At 38.8% G+C, this 27,702-nt stretch overlaps 1 protein-coding gene across 1 annotated transcript; it reads right to left on the reverse strand.

The window, feature by feature from the left end:
• Positions 1–1,552: 1,552 nt before the first annotated feature.
• LOC134530125 (uncharacterized) lies at positions 1,553–27,702 on the reverse strand. Its single transcript, XM_063364737.1, has 5 exons — positions 27,457–27,702; positions 12,278–12,398; positions 6,432–6,617; positions 3,599–3,715; positions 1,553–3,102 (listed from the first exon to the last, which is right to left on the reverse strand). Exons 2-5 carry the CDS (start codon positions 12,389–12,391, stop codon positions 3,022–3,024), a joined length of 498 nt encoding a protein of 165 aa, XP_063220807.1. The 5' UTR covers positions 12,392–12,398; positions 27,457–27,702; the 3' UTR covers positions 1,553–3,021.

Genomic DNA, 27,702 nt, shown 5'->3' on the forward strand with positions numbered 1-27,702 from the left:
GCAATTTTTCTGCTGTTATACAATGTCATGTTGTAGGGTTGGCGTTGTCTTTCAACTTGCGTGCTTTATAAACGATAGTGGTTTTGTCGAGAGTTCCGTTGCTGCATCATTGCATTACTTGAGTAATTTATCCTCCCGGCCTTTGTCTTCTCAACTGATACATTGTTTTACTGAAAATGGCTAGTTACCTTCTACGACAATGTTTTTTAAACTATATGAAATATCCATTAACCATACAGATTGGTTATGATATAAAATAACATCATAAAAATAACTTTTCACGGGTTACACTGTTGATCCGAGTATAAACTAACTGTGGTTATTACGAAAATAGCTGAGACAAAGAAACATTTTTATATAGGTTAGACTATTAATGTTTAAACAGTTTTATAATTTTTTTTTGTAGGCAATAAGATAAGGCAACATTCAACACTAACATATGAGTAGCAAAATTTTAACATAATATATATTTATCTATGTAACATTTAAATATGTAAATTAAATTAAACCCTTTCCTTTGCTTGAGGGATAAAAATATTACCCAACTGCCCACTGATAACAGGAGCCTTACCAGTAGAATACAATACAAAATATTAGCCATCTATTTGTTGCTACCACTTTTTAAATAATAGTTTTGAACTGGCTTTATATATCACGTTATATACATAGCAAGTCTTAATTTTGTAAATATAAAAAATTTCTAACAGCTTCAAGTTAAATTGATTCTCAAACTAAAGCTTTATGGCAGGCAATTAATAGGGATTTCTAAAAAATAATTATTGATTTATGTGTTAAGTACCTTGATTTTCAGTCTTAAAAATATTGTTGAAATGAACTGAAGAAACTGCTTCCATCATAATTTTATGCGTGTGTGTGTGTATACATATACACACACACACAATATATATACAATTCATAAAAATGGCTCAAATATTCAGTGTGACAAAGATGAGAGCAGTGACTTAAACATAGGGTTCTCAATATTAAGGGGGACTGCTACATCCAGGACATTTTGTTTTTACACTAAAACCATTAAACTTGTAGAGTTGTATATTTTTCGAATTGCTCACCTTTCCCAAAATGAAAATATATATTGCATATATTTTTGCAAAATTATCCTGCTAAAGTTACATTTAATATTTTTTTTTTTGGAGTACTAATAAAGAAAATTAAATGCTTACGGAAATGAATTTTTTTTTTTTTTTTTTTTTTAAAGGAAATTCCACAGGCTACTACATGATATCACTTAAATTTCTTTACGAAAAGTTTATTTTATATTAGCTGCCTTTTAAAAACTCGCAAAATGTGACTATTTCGGCAGCTAAGCAAAAAATATATATATATTTCTGAAGGCAATTGAAACCATACCATAAAGTAGCCTGTGCCCTTGCCTTTAAAAATAAAACCTTTCAGCTCTGCAGAATATTTTAAATCTCCTTTTCGGTACTGCACAAATATGTTTTAAAAATGTAACTTTGGCAGTTAATTACACAAATGAATAAAATACCTTTTTCCCTCTTCATTCTGTGAAAGTTAAACCACTCAAACAGTGTAAAATTTTATCCGTGTTTACTGTAAAATAATGACAGACCTCCAACATACACCCGTGAGACAATCACATCTGTGTTACAATAGTCATGATAAAACTGTACAGCGAATAATGATTACAGAGACAAGTGTGTCAGCTAAACCACACAGAAGCTATTTTTTTTTACTTTTGAGGCCCAACATCTAAGATGTCAACACTCATGACTCTTTGCCTTGACCAATCAGCATGCACGAACATGTTACATGCAGAACGTTGAACCTGATATTTTCGTGCAAACACTTAATACGATACAACTTGAATATTTATTATGCATTAGTAACATTTGATAACTGGAAAAGCTTTTGTGTCACTTACGAAATTATGCTGTCTTTGTGCATGATTTTCACATTCATTGCAATTTCAACATGAACATTAAAAAATCTTTAAAAGATACATTTTTATCTTATTTTCATGTTTTGTCTTTGTACGAAATGTCTATGGCACAAAATTTTCAAACCAGCTGTTACAAATCTGGGAAATATCTTTGTTTTGTCATACTTAAGCTTTAATTTTACTAATTGTTAGCAGTATAGGAAAAACCAATGTTTTGCCTACGTACACATATCACTGAAGCATGTATGTATTGATGAGATTCTCATTAGCCAAAGCTAACTTTACTTCTATAATAACTTTTATTTTCTTTCCAAATGGATAAGTTATAATTAATTTCTCTCATACACTCAAATACATTATTTATGCTCTTGTAGTCACTTCATTAATATAAGCATTAAAAATTAGCACACTGGTTCAACTAAAATCAGAAGAGTTCACAAAGCTCTAAATAAAGGTGACAAAAAAATTGAACTGATGAAAAAAGAAAACACTAAATTCTCAAAAGGGATGAACAGACTTTCAACCTGTGAGCTGCTAAATTCAATCATTTGTATCTGCTCAGACTTAACTAAACATCTTACTCAGAATACTTAATTAACCTTAGAGAATTGTTAACAAATTAAAGGTTCTGATTTTTCAGCTTGTGGGGAAAAAAAGTGTTATAAATTTAATTTTTTTTATAAGATCTAAAAGGATATATGTAGCGTACCATCCAAAATGAGATGAAATTTTCTAACATATTTCTTTAGTAGTAAATCTCATCAAAATATTGTGTTAAAAATTTTGTAACCAATCATTATTCCTTGTACCTAACTCTGCAACAGGATTTTTCACACATCCCATAATTTCTAATGACATTAGAAATTTTTAAAAACATGATTTACCTACTGGTAAAAAGGCTGTTATAAAAAATTACAAAAAAATATTCCAATTTCAAAATACATTAATCTGAAATAGTTCCTATGAAATACATATTTTATAAAAATATTGTAAAATCATAAATTCATTTTAGGAAGAAAATGCAAACACACAACAGTAGCTGCGAATTTCCTGGCAGCATCAAAAGGTTTGTTTATTTCAAATGCCACTCTGTCGAGTCTTCAGATACCGATCCCTCTGTAGCTTCGGAAAGCAAGAATTGTACTGAACAGGTACAAACCTGAGTTTACCAGGCCGATAATCTGTGGGAAGGAAAAAACACAATTCAAGGCATTAACAAAGCTTTCATTTTCCCATCACAAACATAAAATGCCTGAAGTACGTTAAACACTACACGATTTTGACACTTATATATGAATTTAAAAGGACAAGAACAATAATAGAAAAATATTTTCCACTGCGTAACATCAAGAACGCTATATACAGTATTAAAAATGCTTATGGCAAAAGTTGTTGAAGTTCAATTTTTTTTAGCTTTCGATAAGCACCTACAAACAACTATAAAAATATCATAAACCTAATACAAATTTATTATTGAATATTAGGTGTAAATTAACTTTAGTAAATAAACAGTGTAGCTTAGAGTAAGTGCTGTATTAACACCAAAAATTAAAAAAAAAATCAAATCTAAAATTTTGACACAAAATTTTAATACAACTAGAAATATAATAAGAACTGTACAGCAATTGTCTAATTTAACTAGGACAAAAAACTGAGTTTATAATACTGTGAACTTACCGATGCAGCTAGTATTGGCTCGTAAATATATGAGCGTTTGTAATCTGCAACTTTGATCAGGAGTGTAAGCGATGCAGCCAGTAGCAATGCAAAGCCCAGAAGGTGGTAGATAACTTCCTGTGAAACATAAAATACCGATAAATATTGCCATACTTCAACTGACTCTATCAACACAACCAAAAGCAATTTTCCATGGCTGTTGAAAATTTTGTTATATGTATATATTAAAAATGAGTTCCATAAATATCTTATTTCACATTATATGAGTGTTTCTGCATTGTGGAAGATTTTCAGCTTTTATGTAATTTGTGCAATATTTTTTGCTAGCTTAATTAGTACTACATGTACAATTTTCAACCTTAAATGCATGTGATTGATACACATTATAAAAATTACCTAGAGTAACTTCTGGGTTCTGCATTTATTACACTAAAGGTGAACTAATCCACCTTTCTAGAAATTTTTTGTACTAAATACATTGCATTATGACAATAACGACACTGTTGATTAAATTTGATTCATTGTATAACTATATTTTAACAAAGTTATCACAGAACATTTCACATAATAAACATAAAAATCATGGAAGGTTAAAATCTTTTTTTTGTATTGTATCAAAGAGAATAATTATAATTAAATCATTAGGAAGTAATATAACCATCAAGAAAAAAAGGATAAAAACGGTTTATTTTACATATCAAGAAAATTGGAATGCAAAACTTTACTTTGAAATTAAATGTTTTTATTTTTTTATTATTAACTACAGCCAGGAGCGCAAATCTGAAGGATCCGCAAAGTGGGCCAGCGGAAATTTCCCGGTAAAGAGGGGGGGGGGGATGAGAGTTTTGGATATGAGGTTAATGACACGTCATCTCTGGTCTGGATACGGTGCTTGTATGTGGTATAATGCCCATATTTTGGCCTAAATGCATGCAATAAGCAGAAAACTTTCAAATATACAGAAAGTTTTCTACACAACAGTTTTGACATCAAACCCGTTTCACAGTCACGCTTTTGCAAGTGCAGGCAGCCCTGGAACGGGCTACTTGATTCCAGTAAGAGTAGAAGGTTAGGGGGACATAGCCGCTCACCAGGTAAATGTAATTGATGTCTTTGGCCATTGTTTTAGTTCAACAGTAATGTTTCTTTTGAAAACAAAAATTTGCAAAAATGTAAGTTTTACTAACTGAATACCCATATTGACAAGTTTTTACATACCTACCTGATTTTTGGACTTTACTGCATAATACTACATTTTCTCACAAATTTTGCATGTAATTATCAAGTCATGTTTGTTGAAACATGACCCAACAGAACATAGAAATCTATTTTTTTTCGTACTGCACAAGTAATCACAATGCGTCCTTATCCATCGCACAACATAGTACGTGCAAAGTTTCTCTGTCGCGCAATGTGTTAAATTGCAACAACCGCAAGTATAGACCGATTTTACTTAGTCAACCTAATACCACCGTGTTCGTGATAAAATTATCTTTATTTTGATATATATTTCATTAAGAAAACAAATGAGTGTAAAAATATATGGTATCAACTCACCTATTTATACCTTACAACCCTATAGTAAAGACCAGACAAAGATAAGACAACCCAACATTTTTCTTGTTCCTTATGCTTCATACTCTACATTGATATTGATTTATTTTGGTTAGTAAATAAGTGAAAAAGATAAGAAACATTAATTACATTAATTTTTATCAAGGGAAGCCTTGATTTAAATTAATTAAAAATAATCAGGCAACCTATTCACAATACGTTTATTCATACATTATGATTACTAAAAAATATTTTTCCTTTTGTAAATTAGATGAGTGAAGGTTGAGATCTTATACTATCCGAATTGTACTAAACCTTTAGAAAAACCTATTTCAAAAGGATTATGTGGAAACCAAAATGGTGATCCCAACTTCATACATTTAAGCTCAGCAGCTTAAAATAAAACTACATTTTATTTTTATAAAAAAAAATCATTAGAGATACAGGTGTACTATTTTACAAACGAGAATGGCAGCATCACTGTGAAGAACTATCAAATGGCAGGCGCTTTAATCAGGGGCACATAGACACTTGGTTTTCCTGAAGAAAGACAAGAAGGCTTTTTATTTAATCTAATATGTTCTTTTTTTTTTTGACGTGACAACGTCTAATAAATCGATGAAAGCCGGCTGCACGCACGCAAAAGTGTCCCGTTACGCACATTGTCCCGTTTTGCTGTGTTCCGTTACTCTCATTTTATATTGCTCTTTGCTAACTTGAACCTCCTAGCATTGCGACCGAGTCTGTGGCGTAATTCTGTTTTCATGCATTTCAATGTAACATTTCCATTGCTCTTTGCTAACCCGTTCCTCCTAGTATTGCTGCAGAGTCCGTGGCGCAAATATATTATTTCTGACTGCATCTTGGTGTTGGGTAAGCCATTTTCCTTCACATCATCCTTGAAACACTCCCATTTGTATCCTACTTTTCTTATCATGGTCCTATCCTTAACAGAATAACACAGATTGGAAGAAGTTAAATAGCAAACATGTATAAAAGTTATAGATAAAATTATCTCTTCTTTAAAGTAATAAACATATTTGAATTATTTAGTGCAAATAAAAGTAAATTTATCAATTAAATTGTAGATTTCATTTCACTCCTTCTTTGTATCCATAGAAAATATTGATAATTCATTAAAAATGATTCAATTTTATTCATAAAAGTATTCAATCATTTCATCAATGTTTTGTTAAGACGTCACGTTAAACTATCGTCCGTAAACCGACTTTACAGACAACCAATTTTTTTCAGTTAGGTATAAGAAAGACACACTTACAAAGAGTGTCTTTGGTAGTATGGATGCCGAGGATATGGACAGTAAGCTGGAGAGCAGGATGCAGAACGTAGTAATGAGGAAAGTCACGGCCATGAGCAGGAAGAAGATCCGTGGGATGAACACGATGCCGTAGGCGTCCCTGTCCACATAGTAGCCCACGAGGCCAGTGCACACTGCACCCAGAACCTGCAACATCGCCACGCCAACAACTTGTCATCATCCAACCAACCACACTCTCAGTTTTAATACAATACACCACGCTTACCAGGTTTCCAGCCTTTGTGTCAGCCAATGGGATAAGATTAAATGGTTTTATTTATAGGCCGAATTTGTTTTTTAAGACAAGAGACTTCTGTTTATATTTTTTTATGAACTCTGTTAATTCATAAAGATAGCACAATTGTAAACAAATACTTCACACACTTGTTTGGTGACACTTACTTCACCAAAACAAAATCTGACTGATACATATCCACATTTACACTATAATAATTTGTAATAAGCATGTCTTACTACCAGGAACAATAAAAATATAATCAGCATGTATATGTGCATTTGAAAAATGTACCAATGGCAAAAAAATATAAAAATTAATTACTAATAACAGTTGCAATATCAAAAAAATACAAATATTATTTACAACCTGTTTACTACATACATTTCGGTAGGTACTAAATCGATGCTAAATAATTAACATTCACTGAATTTAATTCAGTGTGCCGTAAAGTCACGGTGCACTTTTGAACTTTCGACCGGTCAAAGGAAAGCAAAGTAACAAGATCGATAGAAATGTGAAATCTTCGCCAAATAAACGGTAAACTCTCCAAGTTTGCGTGCCTGTTCAGTGCAGTTCGATGTGACCTCCATTTGTTGCCCTACACACATCGAAAAAATATTCTAGTTCTTCCCACACACTGTTAACAACAAGCTTTCATAACTGCGCCTTGACTTTACGGAAATACTGTACATTAAATTGAATACATGAATTTAAATTTTTTCTAAACATAGGAGAGAGACTATAGATTTGTGGAATATTTGTTGCAATTTGTATTTTCTTATAACACACTCAAATTAGTGTGATAAATATACATACAATTTTTTACAAAGTATTCCGGAGAAGATTCACATAATATCCCATGGGGACGCACCACAACGCCGAAATACACTAACACCGAAAAATGTCATTGCAGGACTGCCACAAAGGTTAGGTTAGGTTAGACTAGGTTAGGTTAGACTAGGTTAGGTTAGACTAGGTTAGGTTAGGCTAGGTTAGGTTAGGTTAGGCTAGGTTAGGCTAGGTTAGGTTAGGTTAGGCTAGGTTAGGCTAGGTTAGGTTAGGTTAGGCTAGGTTAGGTTAGGCTAGGTTAGGTTAGGCTAGGATAGGTTAAGTTAGGTTAGGTTATATTACACTAGGTTAGGTTAGGTTAGGTTAAGTTAGGTAAGGTTAGGTTTGATTGTGGTATTTCGGCGTTAAGGTACATTTAAGAAACACACACAAATTCATTCAGTTGTTATTTCTGCGTTGTGGTACACAGCAGTTTTCTAGCTGTTGGCGTTGTGGTCAATTTTGACATTCGGCGTTATGGTATTTCGGCGTTGTGGTAATGACCCATATCCCATAAATACTATAAAAATACACATACAAATCACCTACATGCTCATTTGTGCCACACATTTCTCCCTGGTGATTAGCAACAGGCTAGCACCAAAAGAGGTGGGAGGGTTAGCTGGAGGTCCAGAAACTCCCCAAAACATGGGTTTATCCTATGTGGGGCTAAGGGGGCAACTGTTCCCCCTTCTGAAGTGGAAAAAATAAATAAAACATGGAGCAAGGTCCTGGATTTACAGAAAATTTAAAACCAATCCAAACTAAAGTTCTAAAAAAAATGTTTAGTTAATAATTTTTAGTTAATAATTTTTTTATCGCTTTTTATTGCTTACTAGTTGTATGGCCCCATGAACCCTCCTCCCCTACGAAAGAAGTTTAAGCTTGAAAAATGTTCCCTTCCCCTTTTAGTCGGCTTCTGAAAAAGGTCTTGAAATATGGCATAGTAACGACTATAGAATAGATCACCATAGAGCCTGCATTATTATTATTATTATTTTGTCATGTATTTTTCATTACAAAAGTGCCGAATGGTGGTTTGTGGTGGGCCGTGGTGGGAAACCCTGGCCACGCCGCAGCTGCCAGGCTCGGGTGTGTGTGTCCCACAATGCACACCGCGTGCGAGTGGGTCAGGGGGGATGCCTCGGTGCCTCGGGCTGAGTGACGTCACCGCAAGTAGGACAAGGTCGTCGGCCGGGCGGAGCTGTGACGTCACGCCCAGGGCCCCTCCGACTGGCGAACACTCTCACGACGGCGTCAGTTGCGGTTTCGCAACATAGAACATTAAATACGCATAGGCGTATATCCCCGGGCGGGGGGGGGGGGGGGGCTGTAATTTAGAAGCCCTTCACTACTAAGGGGGGTTTGTCTGCTTGCACATGTAAAACAGGTTGGGTGTCAAAACTATGTCTCGTGGAAAAACTTCCTGTATATTTTAAAGTTTCCTGCGTATTGCATGCATGTAGGCCGACATATGGGGCAGTGTACAACATATATGGGGCCAGTGTACAACATATATGGGCAGTGTACAACATACAGGCACCAGAGATGACGTGTCCGTTAAACAACCCCACGCGGGCCTCCCTGGAAATTTCCGCGAGGTCCCCTTGTGAATCCTACCGATTCGCGCGCCTGCAAATACCAATCGTTTTGTTTGATTGATTGTCATTATAATTATAAATGGCGTGTCTTGTGCGATATCTCTGCGCATTAAGTAGATCCAATGGAAGCCATAATCAAAAAAAAAAACTAAAGACACTGCTAACAATTTTTTTTACAATTATTGTCTCAACCCCGTAACGTGTTTAGCAATGAAAGCGACAGCAAAGCGTTTAAGTAAGCAAGTAGTTTTGTGCTCGTCGGGGGCTGCTTGTGGCTTGGAACCTGAGGTGACGTCTCGCCGACAGGTGACAGGTGACAGGTGACAGAGGGGAGAGAGCGGCCAGGTGTGGCTGGGGCAGAGGAGTCTGCCTTGTTCGTGGCCAGGCAGGCGGGTCGCCAGTCAACGAACTCCATTGGGGAGAAACTGTAATTGCCGAAACTGAGACATAGATTTTTGAAGTATTTTTGGTCCCGTCCGCTGGATAGTAGCATACACTGTATATTGCTGACATGGCTACATTGATTGTGAGAAGTAATGCTCAAGGTATTATCAGACAAAAAAAAAGTTAAAATTAATTCACACTTTTGGTAGCTACATATTTTGTGGTGTGGCAAATAAGAAATGTTTCCAATTCCTAATCATTTATATATAGCCTAACATGGCTTTTTTATTACAAAACAACATTAAGTGTTCTTCGCACAGTTGAAATAACTTTTTTCTCAGAAATTAGTAAAGTAGATAATTTAACATTAATAACATAAAACTATGAACTGGAAACAATATCCCAAGTTTTTTTTTTGCTAGTAGTTTTGGGCCCACCCAACAGATAGCGACACATGTCGCACGTTTCCACTGTAAGAGTCGCACTTCTGTATCTCCTTCCTTGTTCTGTGCTCGACTCGCTCCAGCACCATCCGCGTAACGCCCGCCGGGCAATGTTCTTGCAGGTGTTGCTGGAGGCCTCTGAAGTCACGTGATTCTCTAACCGACAACACGAACTGTGTTCTTCCACGCGGGGCGCGGCATACGCCACCGAGGTTTCCCTTCCAGGATTAAAAGGAAGAGAAACTAACATCTCAGCTACATACGTTCACTGAGGGATGTGGGCAACAAAAATTTATTTCCTCGCCCTTGAAGACCGACATTTATGATAGTGAAAACACCCGGAATATATTTGGTAAACTAAAATATGCATCAAAAATGGATTTACAAAAAAATGCGTCTCAATGCCGTATACCGAGAGCTTAAAAAGTTGTTACAATAAGTTACATTATGGCACACCAATACGTTTGGCATGTCCAGTAACGTTGGCGAAAGTGACTATAAACTGCTACCAAATGCCGTATGCCGAGAGCTAGGATTGTTACAATAAGTTACATTATGGCACACCAATACGTTTGGCATGTCCACTAATGTTGGCGAAAGTGACTATAAACTCCTACCAAATGCTGTCTCGCGAGGCGGCCCTGGGCCCAGGTGACGTCACCACGACTGTCGGCCGCTCCTCCGGGGCCTTGTGTCTCGTGACACACTTCCCCGCGCTGCTTCAGGCCCCCTGCGTCCAGCACAGCTCCGTCCATTACACGGGAAGCCTAAGATGTACATCAAGTTCTGTCCCTGCCCGAACACGCCCGAATATTCACCTTCGGCCAACCTCGGCTTCATTTATATATATATATTTATATATATTTATTTATTTATATTTCTCTGTTTATTTTAATGTAGCTGTACTAACCTAACTAACCGTCCATAGTGTTTTAAAGTGTTTTAATGTAGCTAACATAACAAACCACTTTTAATATGTGAATTCATTTTTCCTGCGCAGAAATAAAACAAATCCCGAGGTTGGCCGAAGGTGAATATTCGGGCGTTTTCGGGCAGGGACAGAACTTGATGTACATCTTAGGCTTCTCTCGATTATGCGGGACTGAGTTCACTTCATCCCGACACGGACTCGCAACAATCATCTTGGCGTATTGGTGCACTGACCAAAACCTTGATTTAAAAAAAGGGGGGGGGGGGGTTGTCTGTAAAGTCGGTTTACGGACGATAATTTTACGTGATTACGTCATATCAAATTTTTTAAATTAACGCTTTTAAAAAGCCCGCCTTTAACCTGTTTGATATTATAGAAGATTTTCTCGCGGTGGTTGGCCCGTTCTTGCACGCTCGGCTCAAGCGGAACGTGACAATGAGTCATACTTTTTCGTGCGTGCTGCCGGCGTTCATCAATTTATAAGACGTTATCACGTCAAAAAAAACTTGAAAATTCTCTTGTATCTCCGACACGAAGGTTTTGTCATGTGTTTAAAACGGAACGAATAACTTGGAATTCCGCAACCAGAGTATGTATTTTCCTAAGAAGATGTAGATACATGTAACTTCGAAGAACTTTACTTTAAAAACTTCCTGCGTTATCTGTGATTTATAACAGTGTAGGTAACCACTTGGGAACGCAACAAGTAATGCGGCGTGTGTAATTCCACGGAAGCACAATCACTTTGCGGGTTAGGTAACCGACTGCAGCTGGGGAGTCATCCCGTATGGCTGTACACTTCTCGTTGTGTTACAGGCTGGCCCGGTCCCCTGAATAAAAAGCGGGTCGTTACCACAACGCCGAAATACCATAACGCCGAGTGCCAAATTGACCGCAACGCCGACAGCTAGAAAGTTGCTGTGTACCACACCGCCGAAATACAGTAACGCCGAAAAATGTTGTTGCGTGGTTGGGTGGGGGGGGGGGGGGGGCACAGGAGCAAAATGAAAAACAACTGAATGAATTTGTGTGTGTTTCTTAAATGTATCTTAACACCGAAATACCAAAACCTAACCTAACCTAGCCTAGGCTAGCCTAACGTAGACTAACCTAACCTTACCTTACCTAACCTAACCTTTGTGGCAGTCTTGCAATGACATTTTTCGGCGTTAATGTATTTCGGCGTTGTGGTAATTCGGCGTTGTGGTAATTCGGCGTTGTGGTACACAACAGTTTTCTAGCTGTCGGCGTTGTAGTCAATTTGGCATTCGGCGTTATTGTACGTTCGGCATTGTGGTATTTCAGCGTTGTGGTGCGAGCCCCAAATAAAAGGCTGGAATGCGCGCAGATCATGGAGCGGCGGAGGCGCGTAGTGAACTCACGGTCTGGAAGAACTTGAGGATTCCGCCCAAGCTGGACATGTAGCCGGTGTTGAGGAAGACGGCCGTGCCGCTCGACGTGGTGGTTGTCCTGGTGATCACGACGGAGTGAGACATGGCGGCTCTGGAACAAGTCACACCCAGGTAACACGACACTACCTGTCACCAGGGCCGGTGCAAGGAAAATTGGCGCCCTAGGCGAAAAAAACTATATGCACCCCCCCCCCCCCCCGGACACCCCAAAAAATTTCCCTCCCTCAAAATACATCACGTAAGCCTAAGATTTTGTCAACAATCAAATGTAAGCAGGCTTGTGTTTTTTTTTTTTTTTACATTTTTACTAATTACAAATCATAAACAGGCCACCGTTGACTAAATAATTACTTATATCAATATAAACATTCCAAACTGTTACAAAAATCCATTTTCATCTACTTTCAATAATCGTTAAACATATTATATGAGCTGTTATGTGTCATGCTGCGCCGCCCCCAGCTACTAGGCGCCCTAGGCGGTTGCCAAGGCACCGTGCGTGCCACTCTGGCGGCAAACGGTGTAACTAACTGCGGGACGGCAGGAATTGAGTAACTGCGCATCGCTAGTGTGTCACTTCTAAACAGTTCAAAACGACTAGCAATATGAATGTATTTAAAAAGCGGAAAGGTAACACAAATTGCTGTGTGGTTGGGTGTAGTAATGCGTACAGAAACACATAATCTGATGATATAGTGTTTTATTCATTTCCAAAGCGGAAAACTGAAGAACAACGACGAAAGTTGTGGGTTCAAGCGGTACGCAGACTAAAGTAAGTAGGTGTACACTGCTTATAAACTATTATATGCCAAAGTTAAACAATATGTAGGCATATAATGCTATAAAAGCAGTTAATTTCTGCACAAAGTATGCTAAAATTATGTTAAATATCACGGTAATCACATGGTTTATTTACATTTTTTTATGCCTAGCATCTGTAGCTGCGACAGTAAATGTAAGCTCTGTGAAACACATTTGAAAATATTATTCCGAGTTTTGCATGAAAGTGGTCAAATTTATGTGCTTTGAACATTTTTTTTTTCTAAATAAATAAACATTTATATAACATAAAACAACAAAATAATGTTTGCTTTTACAGTTTTATATTTTTTGCATACGATTCGTGAACTTGCGGAGGTTTTAAGAAAAATATTCGCCAGCACTACTCTATCATTTTACTTTTATTTTAGTACATTTACTAATTTGTTATTTATATAGAGGCTATTAGTGTATTATTTGGTAAAAGTTACATTTTTATTTCAGTGTTGATAATTCACCTTGGGAACCAACACACCTCAAGAATATGCAGTGTTCACTTTATTGGAAACAAAAGGTCAGGACACCCTAACAATCCTGCATACGTCCCCAGTTTATTTACAAAAAAAAACTATAAAAAGACAACTGCCTCATCACACGCTTCCGAGAGGTATGAAAGATCCGCGAAAAGGTTAAAAAACAGTAGCTATGTATATATTATAGATTATGAATGTTCAACGAGTGCTGCTATTAAGAAACATGAAGTTGCAATACAGACGGATGTAAATGAAACAATTGTCTGCGATTTTGTTTTTTCTTGTACAATTGATTGGGGTGAATCGTCAACTCAAGCTTCTATTCCATTGCAAGTCTGCCTTAATTCGTATAAGACACGTTATGACAAGAGCTCAGGAACTTTCGTATCATATGTCCTTTGATAATGGCCTATGGCTTCAGATTCCATGTCTTTTTCGTATTTCACATTTCTAGCGGCTACACCAACTAGAATTTTGTTAGACTCTACCAAAAAAGTATTGGCTAACGAGTCAAAACTTTCTCTTCTTACTTTTATGCGATGAGCCTTGTTGCTCGCCGAGATGCGGAGTTTTCTTTCAGTGAACCATTCTGAACATTCTGCCTGCTTCCGTGTCGCTACAGAAATATTGAGTGCCTTCTCATTACTAACACTCGCATAGTTTTCGTAGAATGACTGTTCGCCCTCATTCAATGGTCTAAACGCTGACTTTGTTGTCAAACTATTACACTGATTTTGTAGGATTTCTTTAGTTATATTTTTACACTCATCTAGCACTACTGAGCTTTCCACTGATTATAACAAATAATTAATTACACTTTTACAGTCACGTTCCTCTTCTGTTCTGTTTTCTGCTTGTAACATTTGATACTACAGAGGACAAGCGATATTAACAAGAGTATCCAATTCTAAAGAAGCGGCTACAGAATATTTTAGTTCTTTTTTAGGAAATATTTCACTTATTCGCTTTCCCTTTGAATACTTTTCTTTCGCAGCCCTAGTGGAACATGGTTTTCCCCATGTTTGTGGAATGTCAGTCTTCGAAGTAATTTGTTCATTTTTAACATAGTAAATAACTGCAGCAATGTGTTTACAGTCGCATCCAAGTCCTGCCGGGCATGGGCAGTTTCTGTTTATAATATTTCTTCCGCCTTCAACCTACGAAAACAAATGAACGGTTAAATAAACATTAACATTTAAACAATAGGCACTGAAGTATAAACGTAAGGAAATAAAATACTTCAAGAATGACAAGGTACGGTGGCAGATTAACAGACGTTTGCCGAATCACTTCTGCTTTTAATAGAGAAACGTCACCTCTCTTTATTTCCTTTACATTATTCACATGGCCACTGATACAAATATTTTTCCCTTTCGATAATTTATTCTCACCGAGGTTACTATTTTTAATCGGTAGGAAACCACATGTAGTTTCTATATCACACATGATTACCAACTGATTGTCAGCGCGCTGCGTGTCTCGGAGAGAGGCAGGCAGGTCACGCGCGGCAGTCCCTCAAGTTGTTTCGAAAAGAAACACTACGCAGCGCCACCAGTACGATTTTCAGACCCGTGCACGGTGCCTTGGACGCGCCGGCCCTGCCTCTCACATCCTGGTCTGCTCCACAGTAAGGTCTCTGGACAGTGAAACAAGACCCGGGAATACTCGACCGTGGTCTATGGAAGGTAACCAGCCCCAGCATCGCAAGGAGTGATACAGAGAAACAAAAAAGACAAAAGCGAAATCACGTTTGCCATACCGGTATTCTAGCCAAAGTCCTTTTCGGAACGCGAAACCGGCGCCAGGTAAGTTCCACTCGAAATCAACCACCCTCTACGATAACACTGTGCTAAAGGCGACCGAACGCCAGAGATCTAAACTAAGCGAAGCCAAATTTTTAATTTTATGCATCGCACCATAAAGATGCCTTCATTTAAAAGTGTTTTTACTCAGCTCAAAAGTAATATGACACGTTCATCACTTAAACAGTATATGTTACAACAACCCTTCCAAAAGACATCGGCCAAAAACTGCAAGTTGTCTCTAAAATAAATATAATACATTGGGAATTTCCTGTTAGTCTGATTACGTGTATAAAGTTTTTACAATGCGTCAGTTCTCGGGAATCTTTACACGATATTTCTATTCGTCGAGTTAGAGGGGGGAAGGGGGTGGATTCCCGTCCATCCAAGCTCTTCGCAGAAAGGGGGCTAGGCTACCCCATCTGTTCTCAGAAACCACCCCTGCGGAAAAGCTGGCGTTATGCGACACAGAATTCGGAGATGTCCTAGTTCTTGGAAACTACAGATTTACGAGCATGTATTTACTACTGTGTAGATGATATTAGCGTTCCTGCATTGCGCTGGAAGGTTTGGTGTTGGACGGCTTGCAGACCAGCCCAGTTTTAAAACACGCATGGACGAAATGGAACTCGAACCCAAGCCATCTACTCGGAAATAAAAGAGAATGAACCAATAGGGTTAAAGAAATCACGACCATGATGCATCTAGCAGTAAGTATGCAAACCGAACGAATTAACGTCTTGATGCAGTTAAAAGGCTAGCAATCTCCGATTCAAGAGATTCTGTGTTCGAGTCCCGCGTAAAATCGGGTGGCTTTTTTTTAATGCTAGTAAGATCAGCAGCCGAACGAATTAACGTCTTGATGCAGTTAAAAGGCTAGCAATCTCCGATTCAAGAGATTCTGTGTTCGAGTCCCGCGTAAAATCGGGTGGCTTTTTTTTAATGCTAGTAAGATCAGCAGCCGAACGAATTAACGTCTTGATGCAGTTAAAAGGCTAGCAATCTCCGATTCAAGAGATTCTGTGTTCGAGTCCCGCGTAAAATCGGGTGGCTTTTTTTTAAATGCTAGTAAGATCAGCAGCTTGCTAGCACTTGGTAGCTGTGTTTACACGTTCGGTTTGACTACTAGGCTGAACTGAAAACTGATATTTGTGTGCGATTGGACGGTGATTAATTCTGACACGCAGTGGGAACATCTGGTCACAGAGTAGTCAAAATACATCGAGGCCAACCTGACTTCTAGTAGAAAAGAGTAGATCTGCTGACCACTCCTCGAGTAAGTAGACAGCTGTGAAGGCTATCCGAAACAGCAGAGATCTACAGACCAAGCCTTCAGGAGAAAATTTATACGAATACTTAAGTTTTAAAACAGCCTCGAATGTTACCACGCTGTCAAACACTCGTGTCTCTTCGCTACATATGTACCACGGCAAAAAAAAAAAATTCTACACACATGGAGGGACTAGTTGCGTGTCTAAAAACTGTAGAATAGTCTGGGTTTCGTGACTGGTTGAGTTTCTTTCAGGTATGCGTCTACTGTCGGCTTATGAAACACATTAACTCTGTGCGGAAGCAATCACGTCTTTGTCCATTACTTTGCATATTATCGGTCTTTAATAAGGAGTTTTTAATGATTCTTAGTTCAATCTAAAACTTTTATGGCCCTTACTCAAAGATACATTAAGGGCTTTTTGAGGATATTAAGGAGACTTACGAATCCTGTACATGACGGTCTTTAAAATTAATAAAAAACTTTTTTCTTCCCCTGCAAGGGCAATCGCTGGGAAAGGTGGTGCTGTTTTTGCGCGACTGGTGGATGTACGGTGCTGGGTGGTGCTGGATGGTGCTCGCTGTGCTCGCGAGGCGTCGCGCCTCGCTGCTGAAGGAGTGGTCGGACATCCGCTGCAGCGTCGCCACTTCCTGTCCCCACCCCGCACCACCAACACCGACAATCTGCATCGCCTCACCTCCAGGGTGTGCCAGAAGATAACGGCGGAACGCACGAAGTCTTGTTATTCCATTACAAAGCACGAGAACGGAAACGGAAACATAAAAATTAAATTTCTTGGATATCGGATCACGTGATCCCGTTTTCCCCGCCCAATCACATCGCCCCGTCCGCTGACCAAGCGCGGCTCCAGAGGAAGGGCGCAGGGGGCGATAGCCCCTTCCGAGCCCAAGTTTTACTTATTTCTTTGTCGGGAATATTAATGATAACTTAAATACTTTCGTTAGTGTGCTAAACACTTCTTTCAATCAAAATTTGTGCGAAAATACTAAATTTCAGTATTTGAGACCATATATTTGGTGAGTATCCCCTCTGGCAATGTCATGATTACTAACTGCATCCTCCTGTGTGTGAGAGCCCTGCCAGAGAGGTCTTCCTGGAGCCGCCATTGCCGCTGACAGCTGGAGACGTTGGGATGGAGTTGATCCAGTCGTTCCGGCGGTCCTCTTCGGGCCGGGTGCATGTCGGGGTGTCGGGGTGTCGGGGGAGCTGAAATGCTGCCCCTTGGAAGGGCAGCCCATCAGGATATCTTTAACAGTGGTGTTTTTGAAGGGTTGTCTGAATTGTTCCCCTTGGAAGGGCAGCCCATCAGGATTTTTCTGACAGTAGTATTTTTGAAAGGTTGTCTGAATTGTTGCCCCTTGGATGTGCAGCCCTTCAGGATTTTTCTGACAGTGGTTAGGTTAGGACAGGACAGGTCAGGTCAGGTCAGGTCAGGTCAGGTCAGGTTAGGTTATGTTAGGTTAGGATAGGTTAGGTCACTTTACAAACTAACCACTGTCAGAAAAATCCTGATGGGCTGCCCATCCAAGGGGCAGCATTTCAGTCGCCCCGGGATGACGGGGTGTCGCCCGATGTGCTAGCTCGCTCACGCCTCGGTGTCGCCGACCGAGCGGTGGGTCACGTCACGTTACAAGTGAGACTTCTTCGCGCGCAGAGCCGTGCGAGCTAGCAGGGGCGTAGCCAGGGGGGGTTTAGGGGGTTCAACCCCCCCCCCCCCCTTAGCACCAAATCTTTAATTAATTTCTTATTCGTCACTCAAACAAATTTCATATTAAAATTAATAAAAATTTTACCATTACAATATTTAAATTTAAGAACCGAAAACTGCTAAAATAGCACTATTTTACACCTTAAAATCCAAATCTTCCCGGGGGAGGACCCCCGGACCCCCCGCTTTAATACGGGGGGGGGGGGGCCATGCTTCTTAACACCCCCCATACACAAATCCTGGCTACGCCACTGCGAGCGAGCATGTATGCGAATGTGCAACGGTGCACGCACGCCATCGAGCGCCCCACTCCTGAACGCCCTCCTTCCCGAGTATAGAAGTAAACAGAGATTTCACTCCCACATTACACGTGATTTTTTTTCTCTCTTAAATAGGTCACTAATGATTCCGACACTACCAACCACACATCATAAGACAAGAAATTTAGTTATTTTCCAAAAGATATGATCTACGTATTTTAATAATTTCTTGGGTTCAGGATCTAGGTCTCTTCTACACATTTATACGTTTTAATAAAAACACATTTCCATCATATGTTATCTAATTTGTATTTACGTGTCTTGATACTCATAAAATATAGTTAATGATTTTCATAAGATTTTATTAGTGTCTAAAGAGTGTGTTTGTTGATGGTCTTAAAAATGTTAGGTTAATCCAGATGTTTCACAATCATGACCTTCTTTGGCTCATAAAATCGCTGTATTAATTCACACAAATGGCCTTATAATGCAACACACACAAATTGGCTTTACTATTAATTATTTTTAATACATCAGACAGGCACGTGCAATAAAAAAATCACGATCTTTGAAGAGTGCAATATGAAAAAAGCAAGGACTCCAACCTAACGGTGTAAGCTTGTTGTTTCGCACCCTTTATTTAAAAACACATGTAATGATTTCCTCAAAGACTAGGATGTTGTTAAAGAGTCAAAATAATCATATTATGAAGAACAAAAAAAGATTTTTTTTTTAAATTGGTTGTCTGTAAAGTCGGTTTACGGACGATAGTTTAACGTGACAACGTTATAAAAAAACATTGATGAAATGATTGCATAGTTTTATGAATAAAATTGAATCATTTTTATTGAATTATCACTATTTTGTATGGATACAAAGAAGGAGTGAAATGAAATCTACAATTTAATTGATAAATTTACTTGTATTTGAAATAATTAATTCAAATGTGTTTATTACTTAAACGAACAGAATTTTTTAACTTTAACTTTTATAAATTTTGCTATTTAACCTATTCCAATCTGTGTTATTCTGTTAAGGATAGGACGATGATAGGAAAAGCAGGAAACGAATGGGAGTGTTTCAAGTTTAATGTGCCTCGAAAAAAGGTCAAATCGATGGTTGTTCCAATCGAGTGGAAGAGAGATAGATGCGGCGCAAGCGTACAATGAGCGTAACGGGACAATGTGCGTTACGGGACACTTTTTCGTGCGCGCAGCCGGCGTTCATCGATTTATTAGACGTTGTCACGTCAAAAATGATTTGTAACGGAGCTGTGAATGCGGATGACACAGAGACGGTGGTTGGTGCAGACCCGGGAGACTGTCCGGCCGCCCACGACACACGACACAGGGCCGCCGCGGTGAGGAAAGGCGAGAAGTCACCCGGCTATATTTGGCGCGTGTTGTAACGGCGGCTCTGACATCACGGAGCGCGCCTCAGCACTCGGCCTCTGCCACTCTCGTTTACAAGTTTACCAGCAGATGTCACTTTCCCACTGGCTCAACGCTTTAAAAGTGTCTTGGAAACGATTAAGAGTTCCCGGGGCTGTTCACAAACCTTTCCTGGCCCTAGACACTAATCATGGAGGTCACGTGAACATCGACTGACAAATATTTCACTGAGCAGATAAATACTATTCAGATACAAGTACAGTCAGGACCAAAAAACATCTTCCACCCTTGCAATAAAATCAAGTGGGAGACTGAACATGCTACTTTCACTATACACATTTGCGACCCTGAATGAAAATGGTCCTTGCAAAGCATACAACGTACAGTTACGGAAGGGCTTTACGGCGCAGAGGCTGTGCATGCTATTGTCAGATATGACCAACCTGCCAAGACTGATGGCCTATTACAAAAAATATATATATAGCGTTATCTTGCATGATGATTTTACTATAGACAAAAATCATCCAGCCTCGAATTTTACCTGGTTTTACACTATTTTGGTTTGCGATACGGCATACAAGCAACTGATCAGTGCACATTTAAGAGACCAGACTAGCCAGGGTTGTATTCGTGTTAGCGAAGCGGGATCACAAGTTCGACGCTCGCTGGTGCTTCCAGCAAGGTGTCGCCTCTAAGCGCAAGGTTCTTTTAACTAGCACGAAGACTTCTCGACACGCATTGGACAATTTTCATATCTGAGAGGTGACCATAACATTATCTGGCGTGGAAATGAAGATAAAGATGTGATGCAAGTTCTTGAGTGCTCTCAAGAATCTGTAACGGGCGTTTCACGCATAAAAATAATTTTTATAACACGCGTTTTAGCCATTTTCACTCTACTAAAAATAGTTTAAAAACAAATTACGGAAACAGGCCTTGTAATCCACCCTCGACGCATTCTTGATGCTTCTGATAAACATGTATGACTATGTAATGTTGAACAGATTGCGTGGAGAAGAGTCTAGCGACAGCAATGCTACCTTCCTGCAACTGCCGCACCGCTTACGCTCGTTCCGGGGCCGGCTGCCGCACCGCTCAGGCTCGTTCCGGGGCCGGCGGCACGATCATATATCTCATCTGAAACTTCTAATCAGCTAATGTGGCCTCGTGGCTGAGCGCTCAGCGGCGCTATCAACTAAACGTAAGGTTGACGGTTCGAATCCCGGCAGGAACAAACTTTTTTTTTACTTGTAAAAATAAATACGATCACGTAACATTTCAAAAGTAATAAATATATTTGAATAATGAATGCAAATAAAAGTATATTTATTAATTAAATTGTAATTTTTAGGTAAGGACATGATAACTAATGGTCAATTAGGTTAGGTTAGCTACATTATAAATATTTTAAAACTTTGTGGACGGTTGATTTGGTTAGGATAGCTACATTAAAGATACTGTGAAATCATGTAAACTGTTTCCTAGCGCTGGATAGCTACATATTAAAAAGTTATTTGCTAAGCAACCATAAAATGATTTTACAGTAATTTTAATGTAGCTATACTTACCTAATATAACCAACCATCCACTAAACAGTCTATGTGGCATTTTTATACTGGAGAGAAAAAACGCGCGCTTAAAAATAAAAAAACATCCAGGGGGTAGGCGCTCCCGATCGGCTAACTTCGGAAAGGATCGGCATTTGCGGCCAGTTGCAGGAAGGTAGCATTGCTGTCGCTAGACTCTTGTATTGCGTGGTTTCTTCTGCAGGGGCGTAGCCGGGAAGGGGGGGGGGTGGTTTGTAGGGGTTCTAACCCCCCACCCTTAACCCCATTTTTTTTCTTATCTGAAAGCCGGTTAGCTAAAAACCTGGGTGTCTTACTGCTATCACCGGCCACTGCACTGGAGGGGAAGAGTAAGCGAGCCCTACCGATTCTCCTTCCCTTCCCCTACCCCTGTCGCGAGCAGAAGCTATAAGGTTGTGACGCCGTGACGGGTCCCAAGCTTTCAAATATCTTACACCTACTGTATTTAACCAGCGCGGTAATTATAAGCAGGTGGTGACTGGGTAATTCTTCAAGCTAAAGCTAATTGTTTCCGGGAATAGGCCAGTTCTGCCGAAACCCAACCATTTTTATTCCTTTTTTTTATATTGTCGAGCTTCGAGCATGATTTATGATTTTGAGTGGACGTGGACAAGGCACTTGGATTGATTAAAATATCTTTAATTAATTTCTTACTTCATCACTCAAACAATTTTTTATTAAAAATTTAATAATATTTTTACCATCACAATATTTAAAGTTAAGTACCGAAAACTGCTCAAAAAACACTAATTTACATTTAAAAAACCAAATTTTTTCGGGGGAACAACCCCCCCCCCCCCACACACTTTAAATGGGGAGGGGGACCATGCTTCTTAACCCCCACCCCCCAAATAAACAAATCCTGGCTACGCTACTGTTCTTCTGAAGCTATGCACATTGCGTAAGTGGTCGAGTATTGGCGGCCATCTCGTATACACCAAATTAAACGTATCATTTACAATTCTAAACTGCAAGACTGCGGTATCTTGTTTGTGGGGTAGGGAAGTGGGTTGGCCGCAGCTGACCACAGCGCATGCGTTCAAAGTTAGTACGAGGAGAAGTAGTGGTGATGGATCTCACAACGATGTTTAACTCGAATCAATGACGAACCTCTGTGCTAGAGTGAGACGCTCTCTTCGCTACTGAACACTTCCCTCGCTACTGGCCACTGCTTTCGATACTGGCCACTGCCCTAGATACTGGTCACGGCACTCGCTACTGGTCACTGCCCCTCGCTACTGGCCACTGCCCTAGATACTGGGCTCGCCACTGGAAGCGCGGCTAGTCGGGTTTATTTTGGGGTGCCCGCCTCCACGCCGCCTGTATTGCACTGCGGGCTGAGCGAAAGAAGCTCCCACAAGAAACTGCTGAAAGTTACCACAACGCCCGGCCGCGGCGCTTGCCACGTCGTCACGTGACCTACCTGTGACTACCCGTGTTGCTTTATCAGCTTCTGCTGACGGAACCCAACTAGCGACGAACTACTAGGCATGCTGGCATATAGCAATGTGTCTGTCACTGTAAAACTGATTCACATTTCTGTGAAATTTGGCTTCGAATAGAAACTAAGAAACACTATGCTTATCATTTTTGTGTGTCATCGTCTAATTAAAGTTAAAGGTATATTTTAGAAGTGTTTTTTTTTTTTTTAGATTTAAAACAAATCATAGTGGCGGGTAAATTATCATATCCACTATTCAAATAGTGTTAACAACGAGAAGTTTGTACGCCAGATTACTGTATTGTGCATAGTAGTAACCAGGTAGTAGGACCGTACGCTGATATGCTACTCTCTCATGAGCTCCTCAAGATGGTCAGCGCTCCTCTAAAAGTCTCGCCACTGCGGAAGGAACATTCCCGCAAATGATAAATTGACACGGTTGGGAATAGAACCCGAGACAATTTTTCCTACCAACCAATATTTTTGACGGCTTATAAACCGGTGGGACGAAGACGAAATAATATTAATGATCTTTATTGAGAATTCTCCACTGCTAGACCTGCCCAATTTATTTCACTTTCCAGCAACCTGAGCTAACGTGTTCCACCCAGGCTGCTACTAGGGGACGTGGTGCAGCTGTAGTAAGACATTGGACTTTCTTTAGAGGAAACTTGCGTTCGAACCACCGCCTGTCCTCTCCCACGGTTTAGCTATTACTGAAGGCACATTTCCTTAATACCCTATCACACTGTAGAATTATTGTCTCTTATCACATTGCGATATAATTGTATATAACGTTTAGTTATATTTATATGTATATACAATATATTTTGTGATCTAGATGGATATATATACAATACTAGCTGCCCGACCCGGCTTCGCACGGTTGTATTAATGGGGGAAAATGAGACCAAATATCTTATTTACAGTTATAATAAATGAAATAAAATTAATTAATTTTGACAAAAACTTAATACAACAATACACGCAACGTTGTTATGGAGACGAAGTACCCACTGTTTCCCGGGCTTAAACGCCAATCAACATTGATAAACAGTTTACTATTAATTATAAATTATTAAGACCATTAATCGAAATAAAAACTATCCTATCTCTCAAGTTGGAAAAAATTACACATAAATGCCAATTTTCATCGAAATCGGTTGATTTGGTGAAGAGTTCACTGGAAACAAACATCAGGACACTGGATTTATATATATTAAGATATATAATGTGGGGGGGGGGGGGTAATTTTGGACATAAAAATGGCTTCCAATTTTCTCCATTAGATAAAGTTGGACTTCCCCTCGCAAATGTGCTTTAAATAATGTTAACACAATCAAAGTTTATTTTTTTACCTGAGCTACTTCAAACTTTTCAATTTTAATCTAATTCAAAATTAAATAATGATCATATGTGCTGGACGGAATTTTTAAGCTTGTTATGCTTTAATACTCGTTACATAGTAACATAAATATTCAGAGATTTTTAAAAGTTATACACACATATTTTGCTTTTACATATAAAATTATTTCGCATACGAATTTCACGTTAGCCTTATTTAAATTAGTTCACCTTTAGAACCTTTTAAATCAGTGGCTGTTTTCACAGACGTTTGAAGGTACGAAAAATTATAAATATATTGTGTTATAAAGAAGTGCTGGAAACCTTCATCTGTCATATCCCAGCATTAAGATAAAGCAGGCCTGGTGGAACACCAACGTCTCTAAAAAAAAAAGGTCCAGTGGTACGCAGTTTGCTAAAAAGTTGGTAACCCCTGCGTCCAGTGTGTTTGGCTGTGGGCGTGGCCTGGTACAGCGCTGTGTTGGAGGTCAGCGACCCGCGCAGGTCGATGCACGTCTGCCTCTTCGCACCCCCCCCCCCCCCCCCCCCTTTTTCCCATTCACGCCCTCCAGCTTCTTCCGCTTCCTTCCGACTGGCCTTTCTTCTTTCTTTTCCCAGTGTGTGCAACCTACCCACTGAAGCAAGTTACATTATAGTCAACATAACGAACTATCATGTTCCAAAAAATATAGTGTTCACCAACTTTTGATGCTACCCCCTAAGCGCAAGGCAGTCTTCAGATCGTGATTAGGCCAACTATGAAGTTTCAGCGGTCACCATCATGAAGATGAAGGTGCAGTGCAAGTCCCTAAGACTGCTTTCAAGAATCTGCACCGGATGTCTCATGCCTGATAGCTATTCTGAATACACACGTTTTAGCCATTGCCATTCTCCCAAAAAACACAGTTTGAAAATTAAATACGGACGCAGAACTACTCATCCGCACTTAGCGTATTCTTAAAAATGATTTTCGTGAGCAAACACTACTCGGATAACTTGGGCAGTTTCCAAATCATGCGTGGTTACTTCGGAAGCTATCCATGCCGCATGTATGCACTTGAAGAGGGGGTTGTCTGTAAAGTCGGTTTACGGACGATAATTTTACGGGATAACGTCATGATAAAAACATTGATGGAAAAATTGCATACTTTTTAATTTTCAAATATTATTTACAGTTTTTTTTGCAAATTTAATTTAAATAATTTGTTTAAATATAATCACAAACAATTAGTTATAGATAGAAATAAACTGAAATCAAATCAATGTCAATAAATTGTTAATTTTAAATGACGAAATTGGACAAATATATCAAATTTTTTAAATTGCTGCTTTTAAAAAGCTCGCCTTAACCTGTTTGATGTTATAGAAGATTTTCTCGCACGGTGGTTGATAGAAGATTTTCTCGCACGGTGGTTGGCCGGTTCTTGCACGCTCGGCTCAGGCGGAACGTGACAATGAATCGTGCTTTTTCGTGCGTGCAGCCGGCGTTCGTCGACTTATAAGACGTTAATACGTCAAAAGCGAGCAAGGTTGCTCGAGGCTAATAAAAAAACGTGCCAAACATTTTATTAGAAAAATAAAAAAAAATTACAAATTAAATATAAAATCATTAGAAATGTTTAAAAATAGGTTAGGTATAGCTGCTGGCTGTTGAGGCAAATGTGCTTCACCGGGTTAAAGTTTTTTTCACTTGCGGAAATTGTCCTTCCTGGGTTCTGAACCGCCTATGAGTTGTTCTTTCACCACCACGCGACAGAAGGCAGTGGCTAACCGTCGCCTTATCACCCAGATGCGACCGCGGCGTTATCTGGGCCACTGCGCTCGGCAATTAGCATCACGCACTATCGTCGTCATTCAATACGTGGCGTAGGCCTAATTGTGAATTTTAACGTAATACGCCGTTGGTAATATTTTTACGAAGCTACTTTTTGAAATCTGATAGCATTTTAATGTATAACATAATGAAAACTATCCACAATCTACTAGCTACTTAACAATATAATCATAATTTATCAAAGATAAATTTATTTTACTATAGTTAACTGTCAAAATTCTATGGGGGAAAAATTACTATACGACAGTGATAAAATCAGCTATTACATTTTAATTACAATTTAATGGCTGACTTTCAACACCGTACTGATACAAATTTGGTGTTGTAACTTGAACCCACTATTAAAGTAGTACTCAAAACTTGATAGATATTGTTACTGGAAATTATTTTACTAAGAAGCACATATATTACTTTAATAGATAGGAATGTTGTAAATTGTTGTCGCACTCTGGTGATAAGTAATTACTTCTTGACCGTTGACCGCGGGGCCTGAAGCCTGAATACACCATAGAGCCCTTTTGTGATGCACGGATTGTAGACGGTGAGCTTGTGATTAATGAATAGTAATAGTTCCTTATTGCATATCCTGTTGTATTTTATATATGATACTAAAATAAAGGAATATTTTTTGTATTTTTATGCAAATAATAATAACCAAAATATTTTTGATTTTGAAAATATGTATTATAAAACTCTGATATAAACTGAATACGAAATAAGGAACAATTAACCACATAAGAGTATAAAATGAAGCAGGTACCCAGGTGTAACTGTGCTCCCTCCAGGACAAATGTAATTTGCACCAATAAACGTGAAAAAGTAGAGTTGATTTTTTTTTGGCAGAAACCACTAAATTAGATTTTATCCTATATTTACATTGCTTGTGATCTTCCTGCAGCTAAAATAGGCCTTACATCAACACCATTCTTCATAGTTAACAAAAAAAAATTAGTAAGTAAAAGCAACCTGTTCCAGTATTTACTCCTAAAATTATACACCATCTCCACGACGTCATACCCGAAACTAGTCTGACATTCAATACAAAATTCATTATCATTACACTTTAAATGAACTTTCTAAAGTAAAGAATATAAAATACGATTTTTAAAAATACCGCTAAGAATATAATTAACATAACATGTACCTAACATTCATGAAGCTGGAAAAAAATATATATTATTGTTTATTACGCGTACTTACATAGAACAAGAAGGTTTACTTCACGATTTGAAACGTTATTAATAGTAAATCACAATAGTCGTACGCTGGTACAATATAGTACCTACTAACGTTAAGTAACCACAATCGCGATACAACTGCTTTAACTCTCAACAGGCAGCTCTTCTTGTAAGGTGTGCACTGTGTTCCACTTAACTTGACTCACCACGCGTGTTCTATTGTTAAACAAAAGTGTTTGCGTCATACGCCACACCCTCTTTCTATTTA

Source organism: Bacillus rossius, chromosome 3, assembly GCF_032445375.1.
Source record: "Bacillus rossius redtenbacheri isolate Brsri chromosome 3, Brsri_v3, whole genome shotgun sequence".
Taxonomy (NCBI): Eukaryota; Metazoa; Arthropoda; class Insecta; order Phasmatodea; family Bacillidae; genus Bacillus; species Bacillus rossius.

Bases quoted from the DNA above. Each gene is read 5' to 3' on its own strand.
- LOC134530125 (XM_063364737.1), bottom strand. From the start codon at position 12,391: ATGTCTCACTCCGTCGTGATCACCAGGACAACCACCACGTCGAGCGGC. The intron at 6,618-12,277 runs GTGAGTTCACTA...GCGATGTTGCAG, and splicing joins TCCTCAAGTTCTTCCAGACC to GTTCTGGGTGCAGTGTGCAC. The intron at 3,103-3,598 runs GTAAGTTCACAG...TCCTTCCCACAG, and splicing joins AGCCAATACTAGCTGCATCG to ATTATCGGCCTGGTAAACTC.